General features: G+C 36.9%; 1 protein-coding gene across 9 annotated transcripts in view; it reads left to right on the forward strand.

The window, feature by feature from the left end:
• Positions 1–14247, forward strand: part of LOC120315083 (astacin-like metalloendopeptidase) — a 42747-nt gene that overhangs the window by 18001 nt on the left and 10499 nt on the right. For 8 of the 9 annotated variants that reach the window (XM_039358825.1, XM_039358835.1, XM_039358853.1 and 5 more), the window contains 5 exons: positions 4633–4773; positions 6728–6845; positions 7210–7388; positions 12047–12128; positions 13406–13533. In XM_039358825.1, coding sequence (XP_039214759.1) covers positions 4633–4773; positions 6728–6845; positions 7210–7388; positions 12047–12128; positions 13406–13533 — 648 coding nt within the window. The remainder of the gene's footprint in view (positions 1–4632; positions 4774–6727; positions 6846–7209; positions 7389–12046; positions 12129–13405; positions 13534–14247) is intronic. The other variant, XM_039358881.1, reaches the window with a different exon arrangement.

Below are 14247 nucleotides of genomic sequence, written 5' to 3' on the forward strand. Positions count from 1 at the left end.
ACATTAAACTTAGACAATGTCTTTTCTCCAATCAAGGTTGTCATTTTGGCTATCAGTTAAGTTTTCAATTTTGTGCTAATGTCCCGAATTATAGCAGATTATTTCTGGTTTATCCAGATAAGAGGAAAATTGTCAGATCTTTGAGTTTATAACACCTTTCCTTAATCTGACATATGGAAATAGAATTCCTGTCACATGGGAGGCTTTCTTTCTCCTTCTTCAAATTAAATAAGTCAGTATGGTGGCTAGAAAGTATAGCCCCATAGGACTGTGTGTTACATCATTAGTAAAAGCACAAATCACTCCAAAGCCACATTTCGAAAAATTTCACAAGCTCCTTCTCAAGAGCTCTGCAGGAAAGTCTTCAGACAATTAAAAAGAGCTTAGACAGCTGACAGCAGGCAAGTACATGTTATTATTGCTGTTATTTTTCATAGACCCTCAAGCACAAAAATACAGCTGTTTTAAACTCTGGTGCAACAGCTAATTTCATAATGACATTATGATGCATTTGGGTTATCAGATAATCCTACTAGCTGAAATACAGTAACTGACAAAAATAATTGCTTCAAGCTTGTCCTCTTTTGTAACTCCTCTACAAGAAAAAAAAAAGGCCGAAGTAATTCTTGCCACTCCAGTCCACAAGTTCTTTCCATGTCTCCATAGTGCTGGGCATAAACTGGCTATAAAATTATAAGCCTAATAGCTTCTGGAAGTAAGAGACTATTTTTTTTTATCTCAAAAATATCTGCAGTGCCATTTGCAGGCATCCCATTCTTTTCTTTCTCTCACTCCTGCACTCCTGCTTGAATTCTTTTCCTTGCAAGAAAAGTACCAAGATTTCGCTGATATTTTTGCAGAAAAGGGAAAAGCTATCTTGCCTCCCATACAATGAGCGTGTGAATTTACTGTTCAATGTGAAACCAAAAGACTAGAACCAGCTAAAAGACACTACTCCATATTTATTCAAGAGTTAGCTATTTAAAAAGACCCTCTGGGTGACAGTCTGGAGAAAAGATTCATCTGCCCTTTGTCTTCAACCACATCTGGATCATTATTTTTTTTATTAAAAGAGAATTCTTCTTTGAAGCCTATTCATGATTATAAGTTGCTTAACCATGTGACAATTGGGAACCACTACTCTCTGCCACTTATTCCAGATCTACTGGATAGCCTTCAGAAAGCAAACATCTTTACTAAACCGGACCTGAGAAGAACTTACAATTTGATCCCTATGAAAGAGGGCCATTAATATTAGACAACTTGTAGCACTCAATCTGGAAAATTTGAGTAATGCACTTTGGAATGATTAATTGCTTCATAGTCTTCTACTGATTAATGGATGGAATATTTTCTGCTATTTTAGGTGAATATGAAGTGTTTTACGTGACACACTGATTTTTTAGAGAAGATCTGTCCTTATACCAGACCTTATATCATATGTCCTTATATCTGTGCTTATATCATATTAAAAATGTCCTATAACACCTTTGTCAACACAAGCTGTCTGCTACATGGATAAGGGGTCTAGGATGTTTAGTCACTGACCCTTGGCTGCTCCCCCTTTGCACCCAACCATCTCAGCTGATTTCAACTATGGAAATATTTCTCAGAGGGAACAATTTACCCCCTACAAGTACCCACATTCCTTCAACTGGCACATATATTCTCACTCTACATTAGTTCAGATAGGCACAATTTTTCTCTTATGTTAATTTTTATACTATCTGTATTACACTAGAATTGTTGGATGCACTGCCATGCAAGCCTGAATATGATATTTCTTGGTAATACTCAGCACCACATTCTTTTTTTTTATATTATTGAAAAGTTTTATAAAAGTTACAATATACGCCCCAAAACCCACCCACCCTTAACCCCTCCTCCCCCTCCCCCACTTCCCAGAGCTGAGTACAGGGTAACAAATATAATAATCATACTCTAACTAACACTAACCAACTATGTAAATAACCAAGTCCGTAATGCACTTTAACTCCCCTTTAACATAAAAATAAACAAATTAAAAATAAACATAATCTATAAACAAGTTAATATCCTAATTCTTGAACAATACAATATCCAAATTGTTAAACAATATTAATACTAAAAATAATAATAAAACTAATAAAAATTCCACTATAGTAAACTATTAATAATAATAATACTCTAAAATTTACTCATAAAGTAAATGGAACTTTTTAGTCCCATATTTATTCTGAATATAATCTATCCATCTTCTCCAAACCGAAATGTATCTTTCTTGTGAATGATCCTTCAAATAAGCAGAAATCTTAGCCCTTTCTGCTAAATTTGAGACTTTAAGCGTCCATTCTTCTATAGTAAGCAAACAATCCTTCTTCCAATATTGCCCTACCAATAACCTTGCAGCTGTTATCAAATTCAACATCAAATTAGTTTCTTTAGCATCACAATCTACAATAACACCCAATAAAAATAATTGTGGAGTAAACTTTATCTAATATTCTGTAAAAATTCTTGCTTTTTAAGTAAATAGCCAAAGTCTAATACACTATTTAAACTTTTTTTCCAAATGTAGCTCTTTCTTAACACTGTCCTTTCAAGCAAAGAAATAACATTCCACCATTTTTTCCTTTAAGTCAAATTAAAGTATGGAGAAGATTATTTCTCCCCGAGTTAAAGTTTCAAGCATTCACAATTTTAACTTCTCCTGGTCAGCTCCGTCTGCTTTTAAATTACTCACAAGTCCCTTTCAAGTGCAGATGTGGGTGCGGCATCTTGCTTTGCTCCTAAACCTCGGAACAAAGGCGTCCGGAGCAGCACCACATTCTTAAAGCAGAATAATACAACTAACATCACTACTGCCTAAAAGGGCACCCATAAAAGCTAGGAATGGGGAAATAATAGATTCGTTAATTAGATTTGTTTGCAACAAGAACAAGATCCAAACACCAGGGCCAAGAGCGAGGGCTGATGTCAAGGGCTATGCTTCATCCTGTCACATCTGTCACAGGGCTAAAGACTGTCATGACTAAATACACCAAATTAGTTCAGTTGCTTGGACTATGGATTCCTGTCTCTCTGGATGTTATTATTAATCTTTCAGCTGTATAAGGGTATAACACTATTTTGGTGATAGATTTGTTTACCATGGTGGCTTATTTTAATCCCTGCAAGGAGTTACTAATATGCATAACTTTTTCTAGGCCATGTTTTTACAGAAGCTGAGCCAATTGTGTAACCTCAGACCTCAACACTCAATTTATACCCAGGTTTTGGAAGGCTCTTCTCCACTTCCTGGACATTTGTATTCGTTTATCCTCATTTGTATTCATTTATCCTCATTTATTGAACAATTAGAGAAAAGAAACACTTGATTAGTGTTAGCATTGTTATATTTCTTACCAGGAGGAAAATTGGATTGAATTACAGATTCTTGCAGAATTTTCCTATAACATCTTGCTGCACTCATCCTCTCTCATCATGTCTCCCTTTCAAGCAAGTTATGGCTACAATCTCCACATATTGATGTTCAGAGTTCCAGCCTCCATTGTTCCTTGAGCAGCTTTTTCTAGAGAGACAAGCTGCTCAACTTTTATTAAAGGAAAAGCTAGATTTGACCAAGGGTGTGTAAACAAATGTAACAAAAGTTCAAAGACAAGACTGCAGCGAGATTGCGATGGGGGATTTGGATTACCTCCTTCTACGTTTTTACATTCTTCTTGCCTAAGAACCCAGACTCAAAATTTATTGGCTGTGTCCTTGTTATGTATCAAATTAGCTCAGTGGCCTTGTGCCTATAGTTGTCTATAATCCTCACTCAAGATTCAAGTCTTTCCTTGTTCATGGGGAGTTTCCCTGTCCCTTGCATTTTGTACCTGTCTCCCCACCTGACCCCCAATGTTTCTGGCAGATGAGGAAGAGGAATGCAAAGTGGAATGTATTCTAGATTGTAAACACAGAATGGTATTCTTAGAATATTGTATTTATTGGAAGGGCTAGTCTGAATTAGAGAGGTTGTGAGAAGGGGTGAAAGATGCCCACATTGTCTGCCAGTACCCTCTGAAATTCTTACACAAGTTCTGTCCCACAAACTGCCTTCATAATCACCCTGTGATGATCCCCAAGACAAAGGGGAGTTTTTGTTTCCTGCCACATTAGATCTTTCAGTTGTCAGTGCTGGACAAGAGGGGGGAATAGGCACTTTCTTGTTCTATCTACTTTTCACTTCTGGACTTACTTGCTGACTCTAGCAAGCTGATAGACCTATCTGCTGGTCAGAAAAGAGATACCGGTATTATTATGCATCCATTGCCATTCATGGATTCCCATTTTCCTAGATGGGAAAGGCCAGGGATTCTGACTGGGGAGGAGATATAAAATAATGTAGATTTGACCTTGTGATTAGGGGTTGAAAAAGCCATTAAGGGGGGGGGGACTTCTAGAAAAGGTTATTCAGTGCTGAGAAAGAGGAAAGATGAGAAAAATAAAATAAAAATAACTCCTTGCACTTTTGTAGCACAGCATGGGGCAGACAAAAACTTGGTTCAGGCTTTGAAGATTTCATTATTCTATCTGACTATAATAAAGAATATCTTTGGAATCTCTGCCATGCTTGTTTCTTGACTCTGCCTACCTCATTTTTCTTTGCAGGGGAAACTGAATTTCATCAAGATGATATTGTTTATAAAAGAAGAACACAGAGAAGTGCCATGAGCTGTAGTGGAAATTGTTTCTGGCCCAGATCAGAAGATGGCCTGGTCAAGATCCCAGTTAATATCTCTCCCGATTTTTGTATGTCTCAGTCTCTCCAATGAGCATCCTTTCATACAAACAGAATTAAAGAACCATTTTCAATAGATAGCAACAAATAGAAGCTATTACTGATACTTTCTACAATTTATTCAGGTTATTTTCCTATTCCTGCTGACCAAGATTACAGCAGGCCTGATCACAATGCGAGTCATTGCTAATAGATAGGATTCTCATTCAATCAATAATAGCAGAATTTTATAGTATTGTTTTTAATTTTCCTATTTAAATTCTATTAGTGAATTCTATTAGTAGAACTGTATTCACATTCTAAGAATAATTACAAATGAAGAAAATATCTGTAGTACAAGATTGAACTGTGGAGTTCTTGGTGCTCTGCTCTGGCTGTTTCCTTGCAGATGTTTCATTACTGAACTAAGTAACATCATCACTACCTAAAAACTGCAAGCATCAATAATATTAGCTGTAGTACTAAAGTATATTATATACAGTCCAAGTTAGGTTCGAGTGATATTAAAGACAACTGGAATTCTTTTATTTCCAAATGGGTTTTGATGATATAGCTAAGATTGCAAGGGATTCAGATTGTCCTGGAATCAATAATAAAATATTTTCACATAAGAACCCACCTTTATACAGAGTCAAACCAATGGTTTAGCTAGCTCAGTACTGTTAAAACTACAAGGCAACAGCTCTTGAGGGTTGGGTCACTTATAAAATAATTCTTGATGCCTACAACTCAAAGAGTTCTCTGCAAAACTCTTCCACTTTGGATGCATTTGTAGCAGCAGTGGAATTCAAATATGTGAATAACCAGTTCTTTGTGCCGCTTCTGGAAGTCCCTTCTGGGCCTGGGCAACAAAAAATTAGCTACCAGTTCTGCCAAACTGGTGTGAATCAGCTGAATCCCACCACTGATTTGTAGGAGACAAATATGATAACTGTTCACCATAAAACTCCTGCCCTACCAGGTTCTTAGTTTATAATTTCATTGCAACCGAAGGATATAATGATTAAATACATGGGAAATAATCATTTGAATACTGTTAAATTAAATTAATTCAATTAAAGGAAATTCAGCTTTCAGCATGCCTGATCTCTTCCCTTGTCTGACACACTGAAATGCTTTTGCAGTGTGATTCCTGGCGTACCATTCACTGGTTAATATTGTTTTGGCTTAAAAAAAAATTGCAGATCCTTAACCAGAAGGCTCATTTTGATAGGATCTCGTGGTTTGAAATGCTTAAAAAAAGAATTGCTTGACAAATATTTATATGCAAGGGATTTCAATCTTTATTGGATGCTTGGAGTGATAGCAAAATACTGGGTTGTTTGTAACATGGCCAGATTAAGATTTATTTGCAAAAAGTTTTCATGACAAATACTATAGAATAAACATAAACTTAACACAGTTATTAAATTGTTCACATGGCTTATGCAAATGGAACCTCCCCTTCCTTCTCCTCCAGACTGAATTCCTTCAGGGTAGCCTTTAAAAAGAATTAAGTCTTGTGGGGCTTTCTTTATCTAGTCCAGAGTCTTATTCACTTGGTGGCATTCTGATAGAGTTATTTCAAATTATGGACTTTCATCATTCCAAATACACAAACAACCTCATGCAGATGTGAGATCAACATACATTTCAAGTGTGTTGTAACTTCCCCCTCTATTAGGTATCCCAATAGAAAGGCCTCAAAAGAATACTAGTTTCCAATTTTCTAAACTTCCCTGAAATTGGAACCCTTAGCCAAATTGTAACTATTTCCTAGCCATAGGATAAATAAGGGCAAGAGAAACCTTGTCATTTGAGTGGAAGCCATTTAAATAACAGCAGCAGCAGCAGCAGCAACAAGAACATTAAAGCAATCTTTCATCAAGCATAAATTTTATTTTTCAGAAGCAAATGTATTTACTGTTAGAGTAATCCCCAGAAGTGAGCAGTTTTCTCATATCAGCAAAAATGATTTTGTTTCAGCCGTGGAGCACAAAGATGTGATAATTAAAGCAATGGAAGAATTTGTTACCCTGACATGCATCCGGTTTATCAAACACACAGTAGAATATGACTACATAAACATTGTCCCTGGAGATCGGTAAGGAACATTTATCCTTCAAGAATTAACAACATATTCCTTGCATTATTTCTGCTGTTGTATTTCTACATTACAGCAAAGATTCGTGGTGTAAGATGTGAGCACATATTATGTGGATTAAGCTCAATATCTTTCTTAACAAAGATAATAATTTATCAACTCAATTCCTAGAGCACAGGGGAATTATTTTTTTTTCAACCACAGAACCCTGCTTGTTAAAACTGCAATACAATGATATTGAATTTCGAACCTGATGCCTTAAACACAACACAGCATAGACTTACCTGTCCTTTTATAGACAATGATTTTATATTCCTTAGAGTATAATTTACATAATGGCCTCTTTTCCATTCTGTATTATCAGATGCTGGTCCTATTTTGGAAAGATTGGAGGCAGACAGCAACTCAGTTTGTTGAAAAATGGCTGCATATATAAAGGATTGATTCAGCATGAGCTCAACCACGCACTAGGCTTTCTACATGAACAAACCCGCAGTGACCGAGATAATTATGTTAAAATTAACTTGGAATATGTTGCCAAAGGTAGGCATGTTAGCACTCAAACAGCATTTTGTTGCCTGAAGTGAGTGGTCACTTTGGCATTTCTATTTCTCACAACTGTCTGTCCATCAAAGCATTCTGGATGTAATGGGCATTAAATCCATTTAGAAGTACAGTCATGGCTGGGAGTTGAAGTCCACAAGTGTTAAAGTGGCCAAGTTTGAGGAGTCCTGGTTTACGGTGAAGATTTAATTAGGCCTACAGTAAGTATCTGTGAAATTTCAGACTTCTTTGAGATTCTAAAGCTTTCAAAGCAGCCAGAGTGTGACTTCAAAACAAATCTTTCTCTGTAAGGTAGTTCTCAACTTAGGACTTTCATTGAGATGAGAACTTCTGTTGCTAAATGATGCTGTTATTAAGTGAGTCATGCCTGATTTTGCAACTGTTTTTACCATGGTCTTTAAGTGAATCACATAGTCATTAAACAAATCCAACTTTCCTATTGGTTTTACTTATTGAAAGTCCCCTGGAATGGTCAGAAAGGGTGATCACATAGCCCTTGGGATGCTGCAATTGTCCTAAAAGCATATGCCAGTTGCCAAGTGCCTGAATCATACGTATGAGAACTGGTTATAGATTACTTTTTTTTCAACTGGTATAACTTTAAACAGTCATAACAAATAATCATAAATAGAGGACTACCTGTAGTTTTTCCGGGTATCTGTTAACAATAAATACAGTTAATAATATGTGTTAGAATGTATTGTAAAAGCTATGTAACTAGACTTTTCTTTGTTCATATATGGTCTTATACTAGAAGTGCCCTTATTTGTATTGGTCTAGAACAGAGGTCCCTAACCTTTTGAACACCAGGGACTGGTTCCATGAAGAAAGGTTTTTCCACAGACTGAAGAGGGCATGGTTTCGTGTGCTGCCTACATACCATGGATGGGGCTTTGTTTGTTTGTGTGGCCCAGTACCAGTCCATGGATTGGAGGTTGGGGACCCCTGTCCTAGAGGTTTCAAGATGGCTTTGCCTTCAATGAGGAGGCATAGATAGCTTTAGATTTTACATTAGCTATGGATCAGTAAAAGGCACTGCATAACCTGTTTTGCCTTTATAGGGAGTCTCCTGAGTTACTGTGTTTCCCGAAAGTAATACATACATGGACAATAAGCCCTAGCTAATATAAGCCCTATCCCAAAAATAAGCGCTAGTTTTGGGGTGAGGCACATACCTAAAAATCAAGCTAGGGTGGGGTGGAAAGGTGGAGTGCCCCATGTACCCCACACCCACTTACCTTGCAGCCAGGCCTCTCCTTGCCAGCCCACTTCTTCTTCTGAGGCCTCTTCTGCAACCAGGCCTGCATTTCTCAGTCACAGGGCTTTCCAGAAGGTCTGTGCAGCCAAGAACCGAGCTATGGATTCAATCCATAGTTCAATTCTGCAAGAACTCAGCAGCCAAGCACCAAGCTATGGATTCAATCCATAGCTCAGCAGTCAGCTGCTTAGGCCTTCTGGAAAGGCCTGACTGCAAAATGCAGGCCTGAATGCAGCTGCAGAACTTTGGCCCCAGAAGAAGTGGACCAGCTGGGTGGGGCTGTCAGTGCTGGAGGTGAGGTAAGGCCTACCCTGAAAATAAGTCCTGGTGCCTCTTTTGGAGGCAAAAAAAAAAGTAAGATCAGTCTTATTTTCAGAGAAACATGGTAGGTATCCTTCAAACTCGAAGCTCTATGTTCAATTCTTTAATGAGATTTGAACCTAATATGGAGGATACCTATCTTGAAGAGGTCCAATAAGGTCAAAATTGGTCATGGGTGCGTCTATTGGTCAGTAACTAATATTATATAACATCCAAAATATATGTTAAACTTGGACCTTCAGTTGTGATGAGAAAATACAGTGCAAATCAATACTATTTCTGATTTCCAGAAAGCACAAAGATGCTTTCAGATGTCTTCAGAGATAAGCTCCTTAAAGCATGGATGAAAGTTTTCCTGATCTTTTTTCCATTTTTATAAAGTAAAAGCTTTACTCAGATGTTTGAATCTAAGTATTCAGTTCCACCCTGAAAAATCATGACTCCAGAGCTTAGATATTCCTGCTTTCTTTTTATTTTATTATTAAAGGATTAGTGGCCATGTAATAAAGTTTACTTAGTCTTGCAAATCACGGATGACCACACCCAATTTTATGATTCTTTTTAGCAGTGATTCAGAAGCAAGCCCAGCAGTGATAAAGCGAACGTGGCAGTCATTAAGCAAATCCGTTGTCTGCAATGACTTTTTTTTTTTTTTGCTGGAAACCAAAAGTTAACACTGGTTTCAGAGAAAATATGTTGTACTGTACAATGGGGTTATGTGACTACCAGATGCTGCAAACAACCATAAATGTGAATCAATTGACCATACCCAAAATATGATCACATGACCATTTGGGGGGCTTTTGGAACTTCAAATCTGGGTTGTAAGTAGTCCTGGGTGGGGGGGGGGTAACTTCAAATAATCACTGAGTGACAGGATAATCATTTGACTGAGATGGCAATAGCAATAGCACTTAGACTTATATGCCACTTCATGGTGCTTTACAACCCTTTCTAAGTGGTTTACAGAGTCAGCATATTTTCTACAACAATCTGGGTCCTCATTTTACCAACCTCGAAAGGATGAAAGGCTGAGTCAACCTTGAGCCCTTGAGAATCAAACTGCGGAACTGCAGGCAGCTGGTTGTCAGCAGAAGTAGCCTGCAGTGTTGCATTCTAACCACTGCGCCATCAATGGCTTATGGCATAGAAATGGCATGAGGCTCCTGTCTTAAGCAGGGGTTGTACTAGAACAGGAATAGGCAACCTTGGCTCTTTTATGACTCATGGACTTCAATTCCCAGAATTTCTGACCCAGCTATACTATGCCGGCTTAGGAATTCTGGGAGTTGAAGTCCATGAGTCATAAAAGAGCCAAGGTTGCCTACCCCTGGTGTAGAAGATCTCTGAGATCCTTTCCATCCCTATGATTCTATGGCATAACTTAAAGACCATCTGTATTATCTTTATCACAATGGCTGAATTCTCTCATCTATTATATATATATAATGTATATGTGTATAATAATAATAATAATAGTAAAGTTGGAAGGGACCTTGGAGGTCATCTAGTCCAACCCCCTGCTCGGGCAGGAAACCCTACACCATTTCGGACAAATGGCTGTCCAGTCTCTTCTTAAAAACTATTGAGGTCAGGCTGATAGGTCTGTAATTTCCTGGATCCATTTTTTTTCCTTTTTTGAGGATGGGAACTACATCAGCTCTTTTCCAGTCCTCTGGTAGTTCCCCTGTGTTCCAGAATCTTTGAAAAATATAGTTCAGTGGCTCCGATATCACATCTGCCAGTTCCTTGAGAACTCTGGGGTGTGATCCATCTGGTCCTGGCGATTTGAACTCATCTAGGCTGGACAGGTGCTCCCTAACCATTTTCTTGCCTATCTTAACTTGTGTTTCTGTTTTGTTTTTTATGGCAGTATTTTTAATAGGTTGGTCTGTTTTTTCCCTTTGTGTAAAGACAGATGCAAAAAATGAGTTAAATAGTTCTGCTTTCTCCCTGTTGCTTGTCACCTTCTTGCCACTTCCACCCACTAATGGACCAATCGTTTCCTTCAATTTTTTCTTGTTTTTTACATGTTGAAAGAAGCTTTTTTTGTTATTTTTGACTTTGGTCGCAAGCCTTAGTTCATTTTGAGCCTTGGCTTTCTTCACTTCATCTTTGCAGACTCGGGCTATTTGCTGATATTCTGACTTAGTTATGTTCCCCTCTTTCCACTTTCTGTACTTGTCCTTTTTATCTTTCAATTTGTCAGAGAGTTCTTTATGCAGCCATGCTGGTTTCTTTTGAGAGCTGTTATTTTTCCTCTTTGTTGGTATTGTGCTAGACTGTGCTTTTATTATCTCATTTTTCAAAATTTCCCAAGCTTCTTGAGTTGTTTTCCCCTTGAGGATTCTCATCCATGGAATCCTTCCCAAGCCCTCTCTAAGTTTATTGAAATTAGCTCTCTTGAAGTCCAAGACTCTAGTTTGACTGTGTTCTATTGGTTGTGCTTCTATAATGTTGAATTCTAATATTGCATGATCACTTCCTCCCAGGGTTCCTATGGCTTCAACACCGTCTATCATTTCATCTCTGTTAGTGAGAATTAGATCCAAAATGGCTAATCCCCTAGTTCCCTTCTCTACTTTTTGGGAGACAAAGTTGTCTGCTAGGTTTGCCAGGAACCTGTTTGATCTTCCACTTGGTGCGGAGTTTGTCTCCCAGTTGATGTCAGGGTAGTTAAAGTCCCCCATTACTATTGTGGTGTGCTTCCTACATACCTTAGTTAGCTGTATGTGTATGTATGTGTGAGTGTGTGTGTGTGTGTGTGTGTGTGTACTATTAATTGAATTCTATGTTTTGAATTAATTAATTTGAATTCTATGTTTTGTTAACAGTTTTAATGGCTCATTGTCTGATGTGACTCTGCTGTGCTAATACGATAAGATTGAATTAGATTCTATTAATAAAATCTTCTTACAGGATAAAGTTTAAAAGCAATCAGAAATTCACAAATCCTTAAATCTGAAATATGTGAATGAAAACCTGCCTTCCTCCTCTTTTCTCTTTGTGTTTTGCATTGGTGGCAAATCTGTTTATTATTTACTTTAATATATTTCAGGAGAACGGGGGAATTTTGAGAAAGAGAATACCACCAATCTAGGTCTTCCATACGACTATGATTCAGTTATGCATTATGGCGCGTAAGTTTATTAACGGAGTAGTTGACTGAATTTATATAGTCACCCAACTTCAGCACCATAACTACTGGCACACACAATAGATATTAAACAAAACAGAATGAACAGTTTCAGTTAAAATCCAAGCTTCATTTTAGGGTATTTTCTTTTTTCTGACATAATTTCTTGTGTTTATAGAAGAAGGAATCTGCACTGTTTTCAAATAAGGATCCTTCTTTTAATATCAGAAAAAAAATATTTCTGTTATTTTCTTTTGAGAACAGTGTTTAATTTCTAAAGAGTAAGGAAGCAGGGGAAAAGATAGATGTTTAAATCTGAAATGTAGTTATGTAATTAGTGTTCGGTACTTAGTTCTTTTCTGTAACACAACTCTAACACAGCAGAGTCATGACTGAGGGTCTTATGCCAAGTTATTCCAAGAACTAAGTGTCTGGACATCTGTGATTTATTACCACTCTTGGTATGGGGTTAGCAGTGTATGAGAACCAATAACACAATTGTCACTTGGGGGGGGGGGGGAGGGAGAGCCAAAACTATAAAGGCTTCATAGAACTTTTGGCTGAAAAGCATGGCTAAGTGATAGTTCTTTGATTGTTATTCAATGTGTTTGGCTTTAGGAATAATTTGCTCCAAGTTAAGGAAAGATTCAATCTGAATCTTCTACCTGAAACCAGTAGTAGCTCATCTAATTCAACAAACTCCCCCCCCCATAAAAAAGGAAGAAAAAAAGAACTAGACTAATCCCATTGGCTATAAGAAGTTTTTTGTTATATAATTTTGGGTCTTTGGAATTCTCTGAGTTTGGTTGTTTTCTTGCAGATATTTCATTACCCAAATTAGGTAACATCATCAGTGGTAGTGATGTTGTGATATTGATGTTGTAATGCTAGTGATAGCATTGATTACCTAGTTTAGCTAATGAAATAACTGCAAGAAAACAGCCAAGCTCAGAAAGCACTAAGGATCCCTCATTTCATCCCAGAGCTACAAATATTCTCCTTTATTGTTGTTAATAATTCTTATTAAAATAGGTGGGTTTGGTTTTGGTTTTGGTTTTGCTTCCAATGGATGGGAAAAACTCTCAGTACCACATTGTTGCCAAATTCAGTTCTCATGCTGATATGTGACAAATGTTTTCAGATGTTATCCTAGAAATTAATGGGATAGTTTTCTTGGCTTTGATCCTGATCCTGATTTTCCAGGATTGTCATTCATATTTTATATAAAATATGGGCTATTAATAAATTTGCCAAATTAGACTTTGTAATTTGTTTTGGCAGGTATGATTTTTCTAATACTGCTGGAAAACCAACCATTATACCCATTCCTAATGGATCTGTACCAATTGGTCAAAGAGTAGGACTGAGCAACTTAGATGTGAAAAAAATCAATAAGCTCTACAACTGCAGTGAGTAATAAAATATGTTGTTGCATAACAACACACTTTTCATCTTAATATTGTGAATTTTTATAACATTGAATTATAAGGCAGCCAAATTTAATAAAATAATTGGACATTACATGACATTATTCAACAAAGTGCTTTAAACTTAGGGAATAATTTACTGTACATCTGTTAATTAAGAGAAAGTTTAAGACAGTGTGAATTGGCTCAAAGTATGGAGTGTTTTGTATAAATATAATGTTCAAAAATAGCTGCTGAATGTAATAAGAGCAATATGTGATGGAAAGAATGCATCAGATCTTAGTGAGTGATTCTGGAAGTAAAATAAGGATGTACGATGTCATCTTGATTATTTAATGTATTTATGATTAAAGAAATGTATAGTGAATATACACTATACTATGACTTAGTTAGGGACATGAAAGCTTATGTACTTTATGGATCTAAAAATGTATGCATTAAAGATAAAATAGGTGAAAAATTAGAGCAAGTAGATGGACTGGTGTACCTAGGGAGAATGTTTACCAAAGATGGAGAAATGAAAGGAGAAATGTTACAATATGCAAATGATGCTGGGAAAACAGTGATTCATTATAATTAATGCTTACTGAAAAAGCAAAAATGGCTTGGTATAAAACCTGCTTCTATCTACTTTGATATATGGAAATGAGCATTGGCTGTGTTAGAAGACATGTAAAATTAAATCTAATGGGTTAT

Source organism: Crotalus tigris, unplaced genomic scaffold (genome assembly GCF_016545835.1).
Source record: "Crotalus tigris isolate CLP2741 ecotype Arizona unplaced genomic scaffold, ASM1654583v1 scf7180000017576.4783729, whole genome shotgun sequence".
Lineage (NCBI taxonomy): Eukaryota > Metazoa > Chordata > Lepidosauria > Squamata > Viperidae > Crotalus > Crotalus tigris.